The 17,783-nt window shown below is 39.1% G+C and overlaps 2 protein-coding genes across 2 annotated transcripts; both read right to left on the minus strand.

Moving 5' to 3' along the window:
* Window positions 1–406: 406 nt before the first annotated feature.
* Window positions 407–5,510, minus strand: bnip3la (BCL2 interacting protein 3 like a). Its single transcript, XM_074671195.1, has 6 exons — window positions 5,382–5,510; window positions 4,019–4,292; window positions 3,848–3,929; window positions 3,639–3,745; window positions 3,401–3,550; window positions 407–2,192 (listed from the first exon to the last, which is right to left on the minus strand). Exons 1-6 carry the CDS (start codon window positions 5,431–5,433, stop codon window positions 2,144–2,146), a joined length of 714 nt encoding a protein of 237 aa, XP_074527296.1. The 5' UTR covers window positions 5,434–5,510; the 3' UTR covers window positions 407–2,143.
* A 1,532-nt stretch (window positions 5,511–7,042) lies between these two features.
* Window positions 7,043–16,820, minus strand: ppp2r2aa (protein phosphatase 2, regulatory subunit B, alpha a). Its single transcript, XM_074670446.1, has 10 exons — window positions 16,487–16,820; window positions 16,048–16,125; window positions 14,296–14,393; window positions 13,646–13,811; window positions 13,375–13,487; window positions 12,131–12,308; window positions 11,132–11,296; window positions 10,102–10,271; window positions 9,822–9,913; window positions 7,043–9,449 (listed from the first exon to the last, which is right to left on the minus strand). The coding sequence occupies exons 1-10, from the start codon at window positions 16,491–16,493 to the stop codon at window positions 9,170–9,172; spliced, it is 1,347 nt and encodes a 448-aa protein (XP_074526547.1). The 5' UTR covers window positions 16,494–16,820; the 3' UTR covers window positions 7,043–9,169.
* Window positions 16,821–17,783: the final 963 nt, after the last annotated feature.

The raw sequence follows: 17,783 nt of genomic DNA on the forward strand, positions 1-17,783 counted from the left end.
ATTTCATAGCACAGTTAAATATTAATGCTTTCTTTTTAATATAAAAATCAGGCACTGGGGTCTCTACTCACCCAATAGAATTTATACTTATACAATTTACCAAGTTGTTGTCTTACAATTAACTAATGCGTGGCCTGCAAGGTGTAAAGTTTAAAAAATTGGCAATACATTAGAGTCTAATTTGAACCTTCTGAGGAAAACAATTTTGTCACAGCATGAAACATAATAAGCTACTACAAAACGTACTTTCACATGTGACATGACTTACGATTAAAGGCAAAATAAAATGTAGCGGAATGTAGTGGAACTAGGTATATGTATCATCATGATAAAGTTGTAGGTGTGGCACCATAGGACACCCCCAGAATGACTCAGTTGAAATAGATTGGCTTACAGAGTTTATTCCATCCAGGAGTCACAAATTAAATTCAGAAATTTGCATGGGCCATCGTATTCAAGCCTACTTCACTCAGATTTTACAACGCTCACTGCTGGTCACTATTCAAATGTGCAGAAGTCGTTTGTGCTGACATGGGCATTTTTTATTTAATATAACAATGTACTTAAATAATGAATTAACATCTGTGCAGCTGTGTCCACTCTCTTTGTATTTATTTCTAGGTCACTGTATACAGTACAAACTTCAATTCAATTTTCCAAATGTCTGTATTGCACACTGATTTACTGTACATTAGCCTGTTATGCTGACAGTTTATGAGTAAGTATGAGTCATGTAATGCATTACAGCCTGTATGCATGATGTGTGTTGAATATAATTGCAGCTTAAGTTGGAGATACTGGTACTTGGTTTTCCGTACTGATTCCATAATGTCATTTATAAAAACAGACAGCAGAATCCTCTGGCAGGATCCAAAAATGAAAAAACATCTCTAACTTTTCTGGTAGTTATGCACACTCTGTACACTTTTATTGTATTATGTTGTGAAATGATTGCACAGTGTAATCTAGGTAAAAGTCAGACACTCTGAAATGAGGCCCAGAAAATACCTTCCTTTTCGTTTAGCTTCAGCAAATCAACAACGGCAAAAACACATTACATCCACTGCCACAATGCTATATAATGATATAATATGAATTAATATCAAGTATAAACAAATTATACAATGTTGAAAGGTGTACATGGGGCAGATCACAGCTTAGATTATTTTTCACATCTATATCTTTAAATACCTAAACATATTTGAAAATAAAAAAACAGTCTAAGAGAAATCACCAATGTGCAGTGGTGATAGATACAAATTTGGCACTTAGCCATTTGCTGTTATGTTATGTTAAAGAATACGATATGTTGGCAAAAAGAAAATAAAATAGCATATAGCCTGGTAAAAAAGCCGTTCAGCCTAGGTTCCACTAGCATAGGTATTCAAACAACCTCATTGTAAAATTTTGCAGCTACATACTACATCAGTGTCTATGCTTTCCAACCTTCAAAGATAAACAAAGCTTTTTATAAGAAACCTTCAGGAGTCAACATGGTACAACTTCTAGTCTCAGAAACTTGTGGAATTTGAAAAAAAGAAATTCCACTTGTGCGGCAACATTTAGGCCCCTGACCCTCCCCCCATCCTGAATTACTGCACCTTGAAAATTTACTTTAAAAAAATTAAGGCGAAAAAAGTCCCCGCTGTTGCAAGAGCCAATTTAATTTCTTGGTATTGCAGGCATGGCTAATATATTTGGTTCACACACTCTGCCCACTGAGACCCCAGCAGAGAGATGCAGCTTGGGAGAAAGGCCAAATTCCACATGACAAAACATAAAAACAAGTAGAAAAACTTCAACCCTGAAGCCACCGGACATCAAATCCTTGTCACATATTTTAAGGGTTTAAAAGGATGACTAATAGTTTCCGGCTGTAGCAGGGTCTGTTTTCTGCTGGATTCAAGTTAATGACATGTAACACTGTTGCCCCGTGTCAAAATGTGATGGAGTGTGGCAACGTGTCGTCATGTGTACAATTCTATAACTACAATGTGACAGGATTTAATGCTGATTGAAGGAGAGATGGAGGTTTTACAATTGATACAGGGAAACAGCTGAACTACATGAGGATGGGTGGGGAGACTTGGGGAGACAGGAGAACATCCAGGCACTGCTTCAACTTCTATTCAGTAGGAGCTGTTCAGTAAGAGCTGGTGGGGGCTGCTGCAATCCTCTTCCCAATGTACACACTGTAAGAAAAAAAAAACATGTGAATTTGAAAAGGATGATAGACACTGACAACCTTAATGCAGATGAATTGATCAAAAATGGTCACAGTCTCATGTTTGACATCGTCTTTTGGTGATTTCACGAGTGCCATTTACATAAAAACTACAATAAGGTCTTTAAGTGGCCCTTTCTGGATTTGCCTTTTACACATATCCCACACAGCACAGGATGCTCTCTCTGTATTCCATAAAAAATAAAATATTGGTTATCTACAGACATGCATCAGTCGATCAGGGGGATCGGTGATCAGTGATGGGTGATCAGTGGTCAGCCCATCCTTACATATGAAACTGATCTTATATACCTCTGGGAAGGTCTGACAGCCATCATTGTTGCTTTTTGCTATCAGACCTAAAACTCAGGATACTATATTGGTTAATAAAATTAGATAATTAATTATTTTTTAAATTTTATTTTATAGTTTTACAAGTATTGTACAATGATTTTCAATAAAAATAAGATTGAAACATTAAAGGTATATGCTGTCAGTTATAAAAAACAAAAATAGGTATCGGCAGGTCAGGCTTTTTAAAGATCAGTGATCGGTGATCTGCCAGAAAATTGTGATCGGTATACCCCTAGTTATCTAGGCAAGCATGCCCGGAGTAAATAGAAGAGAAAGTCTGCTCAACATGAATGACTCACCCACCTGTCTGGACAGTATGATCCCGACTATTAACTGCTGCAGTGGCACATCAGCTTAGCTAAACTTTTTATTAGTGTTAGGTTAAATCCCAAATAATGTTTGGGTAAAAAGACTTTGCTATCTGCTTTCACGCATGCATCTTCATTCAATGGTGTTATACTTGTTTCATACTAATAAATGAATTAGTACAAGAAGAAGGCACATTGGGTGCATTAAAAAAAATACAAAGCCTTGTGTCTGTGATATTAAACATCTCTGAAAAGTGGACAGGCATCATGGACACTATTTCCTGGAACTAAAATGGCAGCGCACTGTTAAAGAGACAGTCATTTAAATCTATAGCAATACTCTTGTACACAAATGCTGAGTCACAAAAATAACCAACTCGCAAAGAAACAGGAAAAGCACCATTCACCTCACCCCCTAAACAAACAAACATCCCAGGCTGAAAGGGATTTTTTTCATATCCAAGGCAAAAGCAAGCAATGTGCATGAAGGCAAAACTGCAAAATTCAGACTTACCCGATACCAAGAGCCAGGATATGTGAGATGAGTAAGGAAGGGATAAAAACTTTGAGGAATTCAGCAGAGAAGATGCCTCCTTTCTTCATTACTCCACTCTTTCTCATACTGAGAGAGACTGAACGTCTGGGGTGCCTGAAGTGAAACTCCCTGAGAGGAAGAAACCAATAATGTGTAACTCTTTCTAATTACATGAACAGGTAAAAGTGAGAAAATGTGGAAATGATTGTGTGCTCACTTTGGTGGAATGTTCTCTGGTCTGCTGGACCACTGAGCGACCCAGTCTACATCTTTGTTCATCAAGATGTCTTCCTCTTTGTCCTGCTCCAGACCCTCTTCCTCTGACTGCAAAAGGGGAGTACGCAGTGAAGCTTTGTAGTAAACTGACTTTTTCTTTTCTTTTCTTTTTTGAATTGCTGGAATTAGTATAATTAAATTTCATCTTACCTGACTACCCCTTGAGCTTGGCATTTCAACATCAAAAGTTATCTGACCTTCATCCTGGTCTGGGCTTGGTGGCCTGTGAGGACTGAATCACACAGACTGGGATTAAAGGAATTTATAAACATTAAAAAAACAAATCTGAGCTTTGTGTCAATCTTTGACCTATAGCCCTACCTATCACAGGCGGAGTTACTAGGGCTGGATTCATGCTGTGCATCCAGGAGAATCTTTTCCATATCTCCATTGTGGATAGAGGAAGACGATGGCACATGCTCAAGTCCTCCAATAAGGTTCTCATCTATCTCAGGCACCACTTCCAAGGTCTGCATGGTCTGACTCATGCCAGCATTTGCATTTACTTCGTCTGCAGGTGGTTCTACTTGTGGGTTGGTCTGCACTGAGCCTTGGGCCCCTGTGTTCCCATTCAGCTCCAGCTCTACCCAAGAGCCTTTGCACCACGATGGGTCAAGAAGAGAAAAGAAATGAAAATTAAGCTTGTGCTTCAAGAACAAACCGAACGGCAGATTGAATACCTCAAAGAAACACAACTCTGTTTCCTTTGAAAGGAAAACAGCTGACCTACATTTCCTGCACCAGTGACATTGTGCATTCAAATGAACTGACTGTGCACTGCATCCATGAGAGCATGCATGTCTTTGTGCCACTGCCCCACAAACAGCTTGCACATTTTTTTCCGGACAGGAGGTTATGTAATCTCTTACGAGCAGGAGGCTTGAATGAACAGGAGATGAACATTCAAAGGGGCTCAAGACATCCTTTTTTGCATATAAAAGATGCAGTTATTAAGTCGACACAATCTTGCCAGATAGTTTGCTCATTTACAGACGAGCTTGTCACCCATGCTGTTCTCATGGGAGGGTTGCATAACTGTGAAGTGCTGTGTGAGACAGGTTGTCCAGACATGTCGCTGTTCCAGCTGTGATATTGACACATAAAAAGCAAAGGGTTTGAATCCAAGTCAAAGTGTTGGTCTGTATGCGGTACCGCGGACCAATTTCACGTGAAAAATGTTTTGCGTAACATGTGATCAAAGTGTACGTTAAGTGTTTGCAAGCACTTAAGCTAGCATCCAACCATTGTCTTTCGTTAAAATTTCTATTTAACTACGACGACCTTTTCCTTTGTTTAAATTAACATACTTACTAACCAGATAAAGGAAAAGATGTGAACAACTGGATTCAAAAATAAAAACAAATACTTTGAAAAGCTAAATTTATATCGTCTTTTGTCCCAAACTTGTTTTCATTTCAGCTGTATCCGCCCTTTGCCGAGCTGAGTGCATGATTGGCTTCCGCCCCATCAATCAAACGTTTATAACGACGCCGTTGGCTTTCTTTTAGTGACGTCAAACATCATCATCCCCACCCCTCCCAAAAGAAGAGGAAATACCAAACCCGATGCAACTTTTATAATAAAACCTAAAATACGCAGTTTCCTTAACACACTCACGCTTATTTGAATTTCTCAAGGTAAGCCTTGTACCGAGGGTAACGGTACAACCGACGGCTTAACGTACCGTGAAGCCCGGGCTCCTCGTTATTGTTCCGTTGAGCAGCAGCGGTGGACATGTTGACTACCCAGTCTCAGCATTCATCAACATGACACGCAGACAAACGGTGATGTGCGCATGCGCGGAATCCGTCCAGCGTCAAGGCAACAGAGACAGACAGATAAGAGACAGACTATATGCTCATGAGTGATGGGCATCTTTTCAAACTTTCATTTCTCTTGGAAATACTCCTCGGTTTCACATACAGATTTTCTTAAGTTTTACGGAGTTTATGAACTAAATAAAGCACGTATAAAGTTCTGTTTTGTTATGATAAGTCAAGTTTTAGGGGCTTTGGAGATGTAGGACTGTTGATAGGAATGATGGGCCTCTACCATTCTCTCGCAAAATAAGTGCTCTGTTGGCATGACTTTATTATTAATGAGTGGAGCGTCATGTCCATTAGCAATGCTTCCTGTGCATTTGTAAAGGATGGGGTCATCTCTCACCCAGCCACACGTAGGTGTACTTGCTAAACCTCAGCAGTAATGTGTTAACTTGGTTTTTCAATGTGGTTGTTTCACTTTTCCAACAAAAATCCTCAAATCCAAAGCATATAGCAGTCAACATAGGACTTAAAGTCGAAATTCTTTATTACTTTTCATCTAAACTGTACTTAATTCCACTTTACAAAGACAAACAAAGCTGTACATGAACAATTTGTCACCTTTACCCCAAACAGATCACCCAAACTCTCCAACAATATTTATTTTAGATCCCCTTCAAAGAAATGAAAACAACAAATTCATGAAATTCACAACAATAAAAAGTGCATTTCATTTTAAACTCCTGTGATGCATGTGTATTTATATATTGCTGCTTCAAGTGAAAACCTTTCTATAGTTTCCACAAGAGAATTTGACAATGACTTTGTAGGGCAAGTAAAATCCAAAGTGGATGTTCAGCAACCATCATAGTGACCTGAAAGTCAAAAAGGTAATATCTAGTGAATAAGGCCATTTTAGAAAGTCCTGAAGAGCTGCTTTATATTAAAGTTATAAGGTTTTGATCACAGAGCAGCAGTTAAATCCCCTGAGCAGACGGTTTAAGAAACATACTTGATTATCTCATTTCTTTTTAATGCTAGAAAAGGCATTAGGGTTCTACTGTGTGGTCTGTGTCAAAGCATCAAACAACATATATGAGGGAGTGATGAAAAATAACTGAATGTTTTTTCCTGAATATCAGTGACCTAAAGTCTAATCTATTTCAATCTGTAATGGCTTTAAAAAAACATATTTAAAAAGAATTAATCAAAATGAGGACCTGTCATCTCTGTATAATTTCTATATTCCAAGAGATTTTTGCATTTCTGAATACTTTATGACCCAACAACTCTATGAAACTAGACAAATGTGTTGTTACATATGTTGATGCAAACATGACACCAAGAAAATAAATTAAAAATGATCCAAATACAAGTTTGCAATAGATGATAAAAGAGAGAAAAGCAAAATGTCCATTCAAAAAAAGAAATTACTCAGAGCCCTGAGAGAATGACACTCAACAGTAAATAAACACCTCCCCTTGGTGGATATTTTGGGGGTATGAGCACACTAACAGGACGAACATAAGCCAATGAACCAATAAGCTAAGTAATGGCTTGAACTGTCATCAAACTGAATGAAACAAAAGCCTGGTTTCATCTTTCACTTCAGAAAAGAACTGGCAGCACATGTCTGTAGACTTAGGACACAGAAAAACAGCAGAGTGAATATTTCATGTTTGACTACCACACAGCAATCGTCTTCAAATCAAGTGCTTCAGAGGCTCTTTTTAAATTAAACAAGTCCATATTCTCAAACTCATCTAGTCAACGGACTTGACTAGTTTCAGAGACAACTGGATCGCAAATTATAAAAATCAACTAAAATGTTGACCGAAATGACTCCTGTTTAGACCCTCAGAGGCCTAAGATTTCACAGCAAGAAAAAAAGATTTATAAACTAACCATGGCACAAAAACAGGATTTAAACGATCCAAATCATGACAGTCTAACTCCAAAGCATCCAAAAATAAATTCTACAGAAAACATCAGGTACAGCCAAAATAAAAAAAAAACTGTAATAGTGCTTATGACTACAGAGGTACTAACACCTGAAACACTTTCTCTTTGGACATCCATAGAAACAAAACTCTCCCCTTGATGTCACAAGAATTTTGTAGCTTTTTAAGAAACACCTGCCAGAATCAGAAAAAACATCCCAAAGTTGTGACAAAAAGGTTACCTGGTCAGGCAACCGTCCATACTCACTGAGAGACAGACAGCTCGAGAAACTACAGTGATCAGACTGTAATCCTATTGCCTTAATTCATACAAAAATAAATCTATAGTGATTATTTGTCTTTTATCAGGTACAGTACAAAACATCATAAAAAAACTCAGAAAACTAAATTCAGAGGATAAAGATGTCCATCTTTTAGCAATAAAACAAGATAGCAGCCTTAGACCATGACAGAAATAGGCTGCATCACAACTTTATGCCCATCCACACGCACAAGCCTTCATCCTGAGCTTTGAGTGGTGACCTAAACATGTGAAAAGGTAACCAGCATGACAGACGGATAGTTTTAATTTACACTAACTAGGACAGGACCGTTAACTTTGGCACAATAAGCCCTCATTGAACTCCTGAACCACAAAACCTGAAAATGTGTTCTGCTTTTTATGTATGAACAAAACAGGACAATCCATGTGTTGCTTTAGATGCTCAAGCTCTTATCTCAAAATTACATTGCTGCTGATCTTTAATCTAAATGTTGTAATTTCTCTCCACAATGGAAATCATCTCACAGGAGTGAAATATGATTTGAGATTGGTGAACACTTCTTCAGGTTATGGCTGAGGAACTGAGATCAAGGACTGTTTCTAAGACTTTGCTGAATTCTGGTTTTACAGACAGGTTTTGTGACATTTAGATGAATTTTATCATGTGTTAAATACGACAGTGCGCTTAAATTTTCCTACTTGCCCAGATAAAATGTTCTACGGGATGACAAAAGTTGGGTCTGTTTGGAATAAGCTAGCGTCTTATAGAAATGATTCTGAACCAGTGGTTGAGCTCAAATCTGATCCCTTAAATGTAAACAGTTTTGGACAAAGGTCAGCAGTAATGCAGCTCTATGCACTCAGAGAGAAGGAGCTTGAAAATGTGAAAACACAAGAATAGTCCTTTAACTGCATGACCATAGAGAAGTGGTAAGTGAAGTTGGCACCTTGACAAATACTTGAGGGCAATACATGGAGTGTTGACAGCTTGTATTTGCAGAGTTTCAGGCTAATTGAAAGAGATTTGGTGACAAAAAACTAAGAGTAAGAAAATTTTCCAATCAAACATGGTATGGTTCAAATACTTTGAACAGTTGGTAGCTATGACATGGAAATAAAGTGTGTCTGCATGGCACAAATAATCAAAGAAAAAAAAGCAAAACATGTGCTTTGAACACAGTTTCCCTTTGGTTTGGGATGTAGTGGAGTAGCAAATATTTGCTTGGTGAAAAGAGAGTTCCTGCTGCTGAAAATTAAAGGCAATAAATCCCAAGTTATAGACCTACAGTTACACACCCTGAATGATATTTTAAATACACATGGAAAATGTGCTTGTGTATTTCTCATGGACATAGAATATTAATTTCAAAACTCACAGAGAGCAGATCACATCAAAACTTGGGATTTAGCCAAAGATGGTCTGATATCGTTTGTAAGTGTGAAGAAGAGCATTGGGCTCAAGTAGAAGCTGGGATTCAAAAATATGCTAGTTCAGTTTTTCCTGAAATATGTACAGATTGTTGATGGTGGCAACTGCAATGATGTTGTCCAGAGGATGCCAGGCAGTGTGGAGGATCTTCTTGTTAAAGTCCAGACTGTCTACACTGATCTCATCCTTCTTGCGCTTTCCGCCTGTGCTCACTTTGCGAGGTTTTAGGATCGATCGAGGCTTACTGTTCTCCCGCGATGCCTCTAGAGTTACATCCTGACGATAGCCTCGGTCAAACAACCTGAAGAAGTTGTTGTAAGATCCGGTCATTACGACACTGTGGGAACAAAGTGTGAGTGAGTAAACAACATGGTAATTATAGAAGAAAATACCTAAAAAAGTTGAAAATATATTGTTCTGCAATGAGCCTCTTCCAGCACCATGGAGGGAATCCCCCTCTAAAACCAAACATTATCAAGTGCAGCCCTCTGCTCTGCACCAAGCTGATACACACTGTCAATGATAAGGCTCGAAAAGTGCATTCAATAAGAGTCAGCCCCAAATACTCGCATGAGTCATGTTAATTCATAAGGAGAATTCCCAAGGCATGATAAGGAAAACAAAGACACCCCTCTCAATGTATTATTCTTCCTAACAAGGCAGACATCTACCAGAGTTTTTCACATTTTTCACCCTGACAGAAGCTCACCTGTCATTCCCGTTCCAACAGCACTCAAACTTGTCAAAGATGCAGTCATTCTCATACAGTGAGCACAGCTTACTCCTGAGATATTCATGCACCTGTCACCAGATAAATACAAAGATACATTGAAGTTAGAACAAGCAGAAGTCTGAAAAATAAAACTTCTTCATAACTTCTGCAAAACATTGCCCTCTTGTGGAGAGGCAATGGAATGGTTTTTGACCTCAGCCAGTGATAAACAAGTGCAACCACATCCTTTTTTTCTTTGTATAGTAAAGCCACAAACCTGATACGTCTCTACTGGCCTGGACTCCATGTTGAGATCCCAGATTTTGACGGACAAGTAGTCGCGTGTCATCAGGTATCGACCACTGTGGCTGAACTTGACATCGGAGATCGAGGAGATGATTTCAGAGAAAAAAGAACGATTGTTTGGATCCTCTGGTTCTTCAAACACTAATGAGATGAAGACAGATGTGGACCATTAGTATACCTTCATTGTATATAGCTGAGTCACTACAACATGTTTACAAATACTAAGAATTTGGTCAATGGAGGTGTCCAATTTATTGTTCCAGGCCAAAGGATTATCTCAGTTAAATTTTGGACACTCTGAACCCAAACACATTTAGCTCTTTTGACTGTGACTCACTTTTGGCAAAACTAGTAGTAGCTCTTTTGGTGAATGACGAATGAGAACTGTTATTCTTTGTGGTTTTCAAGAGCTCACAAAGGTTCTTGAGAGTATTTTCTAACAAGACTTCTCTCTAGGATAGTTTGGGTCAAAGGCCAGCACTGCTGCCTCTGAACAAACACAAAAGTTGTCAGTAATGAGGCTTCAGCCGGCGGCTCCCTTCTCTCACCAACACGTGGCTGAGATAACTGATGTTTGACACAACCCTTCACCTCCTACATGACCTCCCTGCTCACACAGCTGTGTGGTGCTCACCAATTACGATCTCTCAGAAATTTTGGGCTCAGTGTAAGAAGATTCCTTGACGGATACTGTCGCTCTGCTGTTAGAGAAGCTACATATAGACAAAATATGTGGGGGGTATGAACACAAGTCTTGAAAGCTTTCACTTTGTTTGATGAAACCACTGGGGTCACTGCTCTTTAGAGAAACACCAGCCCCACAACAGCCAACAATTGATTTTCAGTGATTGATAAAAATTTAAAGTCTTGCAACTTGACCAAAACATTTTCCACAGAGAAACAAACGTGTTCAGTTCCCCTTACATTGTCACCCAGTTTCCATGAATTGAATATCTGAATAGCTCCCCTTCAGGCACTCGGCACAGATTAAAGAAGCTTACGTTTGGTGTGCTGGTCGCACAGCGCTGCAGCCCTCATGTCACACAGACGGATGGTGCCTTTGCTGCTGCTGTAGACAAATGTGTTACATTGGTTTGGATGGAACTCAGCTGCTGTGATCACCTCAGTCAACTCCTCCATGTTGGCTGGTTTAATGTCAACAATGTCTGTAAGGTTAGGTTAAAGTAAAATGCCACACAGTGACTTTTTTTGCTGCTTGGTTATTCTAATTCTTTTTTAAATACAAAAATAACTTGCTAAGGCTGGCAAATGAAAACCTGAGATATTCATTCATTCTATGTGATAAATCGTTTAACACGCACAAGCACTAACAACTAGCATTTTGATTAACTTACTATTTCAGCAATGTCTGAGCCTCATCGTGGTGAAATTATCTTTACTTTGAGGACACCTAGAGGCAGTATCAAACATGACACCCTGGCTCACACAATTTGTGACTAATACAAAGTCTGACTTATTTAACCTTTGATAAGTGGCAAAAAAGATTGTATGATCAGATAATTTACTCATTGACTTGAAAGATGTTTTAAAACGTCCTTATATGGAGCGGGTTTCACATTTTCTAAGAATGATTAATGCTCTGTCTGGATGTGTCAAAATTGATTGGCGTGGCATGTGGTGGGCAGGTTAACAGGATGCAAACAAGGGATCATTGGCTGACAGTGAGTCAAAGCTGCCTCGGCAAAACAAACTAACCAGCATATAACACAAATTATTTTACATAGACATTAAAAAAATGAAAACTTGTGATCCCTAAAATTGTCTGCAAATTTGACACTTGGACTGAAAACAAATTGAGAACACAAAATAGCTGGGCTGACCTAAAAATTTTCCCATTCAAGTCAAAGTTCTTGCTCTGCCACTGTCACTTTTAACAAGACAATTATGTGAAAGTGATGCGATTAACTGGGATGAATTATTCCTAGAACAATAAAGTCGACGATTGCTTCATGAAATACAAGGCTAAAATCAAAGGATACTAAAGCTGCGGTCAGTGATCTCCAGGTTCCACAGGTTAATGCGCAGGTCATCTGCAGACAGGTATGTCTCACAGTCACTGTTCACTGAGATCGAGTTGATGTGGTAAGTGTGAGCATTTGCAAAAACTCTTCTAGGACTGGCTTCAACCATCAAGTCCATCGGCATGAATACTGGAACCTGCGTAGAGTAGAGTAGAGGAGAGTAGAGGAGAGTAGAGGAGAGTAGAGTAGAGTAGAGTAGAGTAGAGTAGAGTAGAGTAGAGTAGAGTAGAGTAGAGTAGAGGAGAGGAGAGGAGAGTAGAGTAGAGTAGAGTAGAGTAGAGGAGAGGAGAGGAGAGGAGAGGAGAGGAGAGGAGAGGGCTCATGTTTTCATTTTTTCAGGACAATACATGATTATAATTTTGCAGAAGTAAGGGGAAAAGTTTTAATAAGTACTGATGAAAACAGTAAAAATGAAGGAAGGATGGTCCAGCTCAGGACTCTCCTACAGCACTGGCCTCTGCAGTGCACTTGTACATTACCACAGCAAAAATTAGTTAATATATCAGTCACTTAAAGCAACTGGTTGAATCTGACTTGTAATTAAAGTATTCAATTCAAAGTCTGGCATAGTGAAGTAACACTGATTTTAACATACTGTGGTTTTTAACATCTGGAAAAGATATGCTGTACATGTAAACTGTTAAAAATGATGCTGTTTTAACCGTCCTAGTCCCCCCTTTTCATTCCAAGTTTATACAGCCTTCTTGACGCTACCTGGTGACCCCTGGGAGGTCAGGAAAAGTACTTGTCTAGCCTCAGAGCTCCAGGCTAATCTTTTAGTTTACTCCAAGTTTCCCTGCATAAGCAAACAAAACTTATAAAGATGTATATTTAGATAAAGTGGTGGGATTTAAAAATAAAAAGGAAAAAAATCCATTAATATCTAGTTTCATGATTATGGAAAGCTAATGCCATTACTCTAGCACTGACTGTACAATGTATGATTAAATTACTGTTGCAGGACAGACGTTTCTGTGTGTCTGGTAAACATCTTTGGGAATAACAGAGATCTGACATTAAAAAGAGTAGTGCCCCAAGTTATTCCAGAAAAATGTTGAGGAGAATCAAAGCTTCATCCTTTTTTTAACCTTAATTTGATTAGATGGTTAACTAAAATGTTCTTGATTACATGTGGTTTGTATTATAAGTGATCATATCTTCATTTGGGTTATCTGGACAGTGTTTAAGTCAGCTTTACATACCCGCAGAGTAGTAACTGTGTTGAAATCTCTGTATCTTCCATCTTCTTCCTTTAAATTGTAGCCCTCTGGTCTCTTGTCACGCTCACTAATTTTCCACAGCTTGATGGTTTTGTCTGGTGATGAAGAAAGCAAAGATCACAGAAAACTCTTTAGCGACAGAAGAGACAGAGTAAATTTACATATCCAGAGGAGAGATGGAAAGACTTGGGTTAAAAAATTCATCACCTTCACTTCCTCGTGCAGTTAAATTATAAAAGAGTGTTTCACATACCGTTCGTTGACAAAAGGAACTGTGCAGCATTCTTCTGAGGCAGCCATCGAATCTTGTTGATCTTCTCCTCGATCTCAAGGCTTTTCAGGTAGTCAAACTCTGGCTCGTGGCTCTGGAAGGTGCTGTAAACATTGTACTCTCCTCGACACTGCGGCTGACTCTTGCTCTGAACAATGACAAATACATCAAAGTTACTTAAGTATCATTATGAGTGAAATGAAAGAAACAAAGTGTTTCAGCTTGTGAATGATCAAATGTAAGAGTCTTTTTTTTCTTTGAGATAGTTTTCAAATTCTTCCTAAAATAAGCTATTCATTAACCTAAAATAAAAACAGTTCATTCAGAATTTGTATGAATCACAACATGCATCTCGATTGGTACTAACAATTTTCACAATGTTAGATGAACCGCATTATTGGTAAGAGTTTTCTGAAATAAGATTGACACAGTGTTGACTTTGGTACCACTGCTGATCGATTTGTTTGCTTCTTTAACTGACTTGGGAGGAATAATTGGATTGCGTTTGTTTTGATAGGTTGATTTCTTTGTTTAAAATTTAACTTGTGTAATTAAAAAAAACTACAAAAAGCTCACAACTTTTGACAACCCATGTACATGTAAGTTCAGACTGCTGAAACAATAAAACTTACCTCTGGTTCCTGCTGGAAGATGACAACACGGCCCCCCTTGTCCCCAGTGGCGAGCAGTTCCCCAGAGTGGTTGAACTCAACAGTGGATATAATGTCAGCTGTCAAAAGATAATGTTGTAAACATAACACATTTTGGACCTAAGCACTTTTGCAAAGCAAACAGCATTATTAACTGCAAATTTTGTTAAAATTCAATCAGAAAGTAGTGAGTAAATTTTTGCAAAGTTTTTCTTGTTTTTCCTATTAAGACACAGACTCTCCTATCCGTCTTTAAAATATAAGACATGCTCCTGGTTATCTACCTATGAGCAGGTGACTTCATGTCAACCGTAGTGAAAACACAACAGAGCAGTGACGTACATGTTGTGTTTAAAAACACTACAGTGTGCTAATGCGATGTTACTCAACGTGAACTGAACACTTTCTATGTGCAGCTACTCAGTCAGCACTTTAAACCGGAGAAGCATTCTCATCAAATCCTACAACAGAACAATCAATCCCTGTTTACAGGCTGGTACTATTCTGAGGGAGTGCAATCCTTAATATAGACGGTGGTGTTGTTTCTCCTTTAACACAGCAAACAAAGCGCCTGACACGACCTGACTCCATACAAACTCTCATGGAAAGCCTAGGCTGGCAGAGTGGAGGAGAGTCAAATAAAATAAAACTACAACCCTGTTGTATTGCTGAGTTTACAGCCTGTGTGCTGCTATGTATTGACTCAAGGAGAGGTTCACATTTATACTTGTTCTCAGGCAGAGCTTACTGTAAACAGCTGTGTAGTCCTTTGCACACAAATAAGTTCAGCATGTACTGTAAACAAACCTGTCAAGGGAAGTGAAGTCTGTCATCAGACAATGGCAACGAGCCAGCTACAATCCAACACTAATCTTTCTATGAAGCTAACAACTTGAAATGTAAAAATGACCATCCCTCTGAGTTTTTTTTGCACTTAAGCTACATCACATATTTCCATGCATGGAGTTTAAATTATCTGCAACATTGCAAGTGTCAGTTTCTTAGTGTCCCTCAATTGTGTATGAATCTGCAGAAGATGACAGAACTGCACCAGGAAACCATATTCCTGTCTTTAAGTCAGCTGTGGCCTTGTTGGTGACTTAATATTAGTACAAAAATATAAATGAAAAAAGGTATAAATCTGGCTACTGTTGCAAACCAGTATAACCTACAAAACAGACACTTTACCTCCAAGGTGGCGGTAAGTGTCCCAAAATGTAAAACCCCTAAAACAGCTGAATGGACAACAGACAAAAGGTTTTTCTTTGGACCTGGACATCACAAAATGTAACTTGCTGAGACTGAGCAATGGAGCACGCTATTGCCTTACAGAACATGCACACATCAATTACTTCCTGCTTCTTCATTGTTGGTAATAGCTGTCTTGCAGAGATTAACTAAGACTGTGCAATTTCCTTCCCCAGCATGCAAACATCACATTACAAATAGTCAAGAGAGAATAAATTGTGGCTGATAGCAATTCACAAAGCAGGTGAATGGTAGCTCTCTTCTGATTTTACTTGTCTGAGACATACCTTGGGATTCAAAAATCACTGATTAATCTGGGATCAAGTAGCTCAAGTTCTTGCATTAGATTTAATCAGTGGACGTGCATTTGTTATTAGAACACAACTAATAGGAATAATGTGGCAGTCATTAGCTTATTTCAAAACAGGCATGCACAGGATGCTATTCGGACACGCTAGTGGTTCGAAGATCTCCACATGGACTTACCTTCAGCGACTTCATCATCAACAGCTCCTTTGACTTGGGAAAAGCACCACTGCACATCACTGTTCCCACCACCGGCCCCTGCAAGAGATACAAACAAGTTTTTACCACACCTCCACCACACAACTTTACACGCGTTAGCCTGGTGCTAACTTGGCTACATAGTTAGACAGACAATAACTATCCCGACTGCGAGAGGACGCTAATGGCATATTCAAGTGGCTATGATTACTTAAAGACACTTGGGAAACTTCAGCTGTGTTTGTTATGAGAAAAACGTCACTTTCACTGTCAGTGACACACATTAGCATAGCTTGCTAACTAGCCTGCACTGTTGAGCGTGATCAATGAGACAAACCATCATGTGTGCAGAGCAGCTCAGTAACTGTTTTTAAATGATAAAACGTTTAAAACTACGACAGTTTTCCACGTTAACTTTTACCTGCCATGCTGAGAGACTCGGACAGAGGATCTCTGTTAGGGGCTCAGGCCCTGGACTGGTGCAGTGCTGACCCGGGTCGGCTCGGGTGGTTCTGACCGATAAGCAATGAAAGAAGAAACTAGCAGGTGCCGCTAATAACTCCGAGGACTGTACGAGTCTCCGTCCCACTTTGTGTACACAAAACGAAGGCGTTTTGGGGTAAAGTAAGTAGACCACAATCCTCTCCGGTGAATTTCAGACTTTGCTCTCTACTTCAAGATTTCCCTCTCCCCTGCCTGTCCCAGACTTACGCTTTCAAAATGGCGCAGCGCGGGCGGCGCTCCGCAGAGAGCATCTCACGGAGAGCGGCCAAGGTTCAACAAACTATTTTAGAGTGACCAGATTTTGGACCCTCAAAAACTCGATGCTTTTATAATTTTCTTGTAATGAAAATAAGTATAAGATAGAGGGTGCGAGTGAAAAGAATGAAGTACCCATATTAATCAAGTAAAGTGACTTAAACCCCGCTCATGTACTTTGTTATGGTAGATAAAACCAAACTAACCCACGTACGTAGGGAGTTTTCACTTCACGTCAAAAGGGGAACTGTATCAAGTTAATCATAGACATCTAATCATACTTTGACTGTTGAGTAAGTCCAAGGGATATGTCCAGTCACGGTTCATTATTTGTTTGGTTAAAATTTAATTGACATTAAATGGATAACAAGTGGATTAATTTCTGTTGATTCTGACCCATTTGGCACAGGTGCTGTTTGCACCCATAATAGACAACAGAAAAAAAAGTGGTGATCCAGCAGCAGCTGATAAGACCTGCCACGAGTCTTACATCCGTTAATTGTGTGTTTTGAAGTTGTCGTTCTAAAATTTGCAGGTCTCGGTTCATACACCAGGGCTGAAATAACTTGTGCTTGGACTCATAGATACAATTAAGTGTTTTCCCTCCCAATAAAGCCCCCCCCCCCAAAAAAAGAACCATCTCAACAGACCATAACAAGGCCAGTTGGCACCGATGCAGATGCAATATTACGTGACAGTCATCTCAAATTGCTGCTTATGATTTTAATCATAACTCCTTAGCCAGAGACCCACACCTCTATTCATTTGACCAAACAGATTTATTCAGAAATTTGCTGCATCTGCTGCAAAATAAGTTGACAGAATAAAGCCCTTAAAAAATAGTTTAAACCTTCATGACCTTCGGGATGATGGGATCTGAGCTTAGGTGAGGCCTCAAAGCCTTTATATCATGCTTTAGCTGTATATTGCCAAGCAAGTGTAGTCATTGTTTACCCCTA

This window comes from Halichoeres trimaculatus, unplaced genomic scaffold, assembly GCF_033239565.1.
Source record: "Halichoeres trimaculatus isolate MK-OKI-2021-1 unplaced genomic scaffold, fHalTri1.1 fHalTri1_scaffold_5, whole genome shotgun sequence".
In the NCBI taxonomy this organism is placed as follows: domain Eukaryota; kingdom Metazoa; phylum Chordata; class Actinopteri; order Labriformes; family Labridae; genus Halichoeres; species Halichoeres trimaculatus.

Coding starts and splice junctions, on each gene's coding strand:
- bnip3la (XM_074671195.1), bottom strand. CDS start 5,433: ATGTCCACCGCTGCTGCTCAACGGAACAATAACGAGGAGCCCGGGCTT. Junction 4,293..5,381: donor CGAGGAGCCCGGGCTTCACG/GTACGTTAAGCC, acceptor CGTGGTGCAAAG/GCTCTTGGGTAGAGCTGGAG. Junction 2,193..3,400: donor ATCCTGGCTCTTGGTATCGG/GTAAGTCTGAAT, acceptor TTTTTCTTACAG/TGTGTACATTGGGAAGAGGA.
- ppp2r2aa (XM_074670446.1), bottom strand. Junction 14,394..16,047: donor TGATGATGAAGTCGCTGAAG/GTAAGTCCATGT, acceptor ATCTTTTGACAG/CTGACATTATATCCACTGTT. Junction 13,812..14,295: donor TCTTCCAGCAGGAACCAGAG/GTAAGTTTTATT, acceptor GTCATTGTTCAG/AGCAAGAGTCAGCCGCAGTG.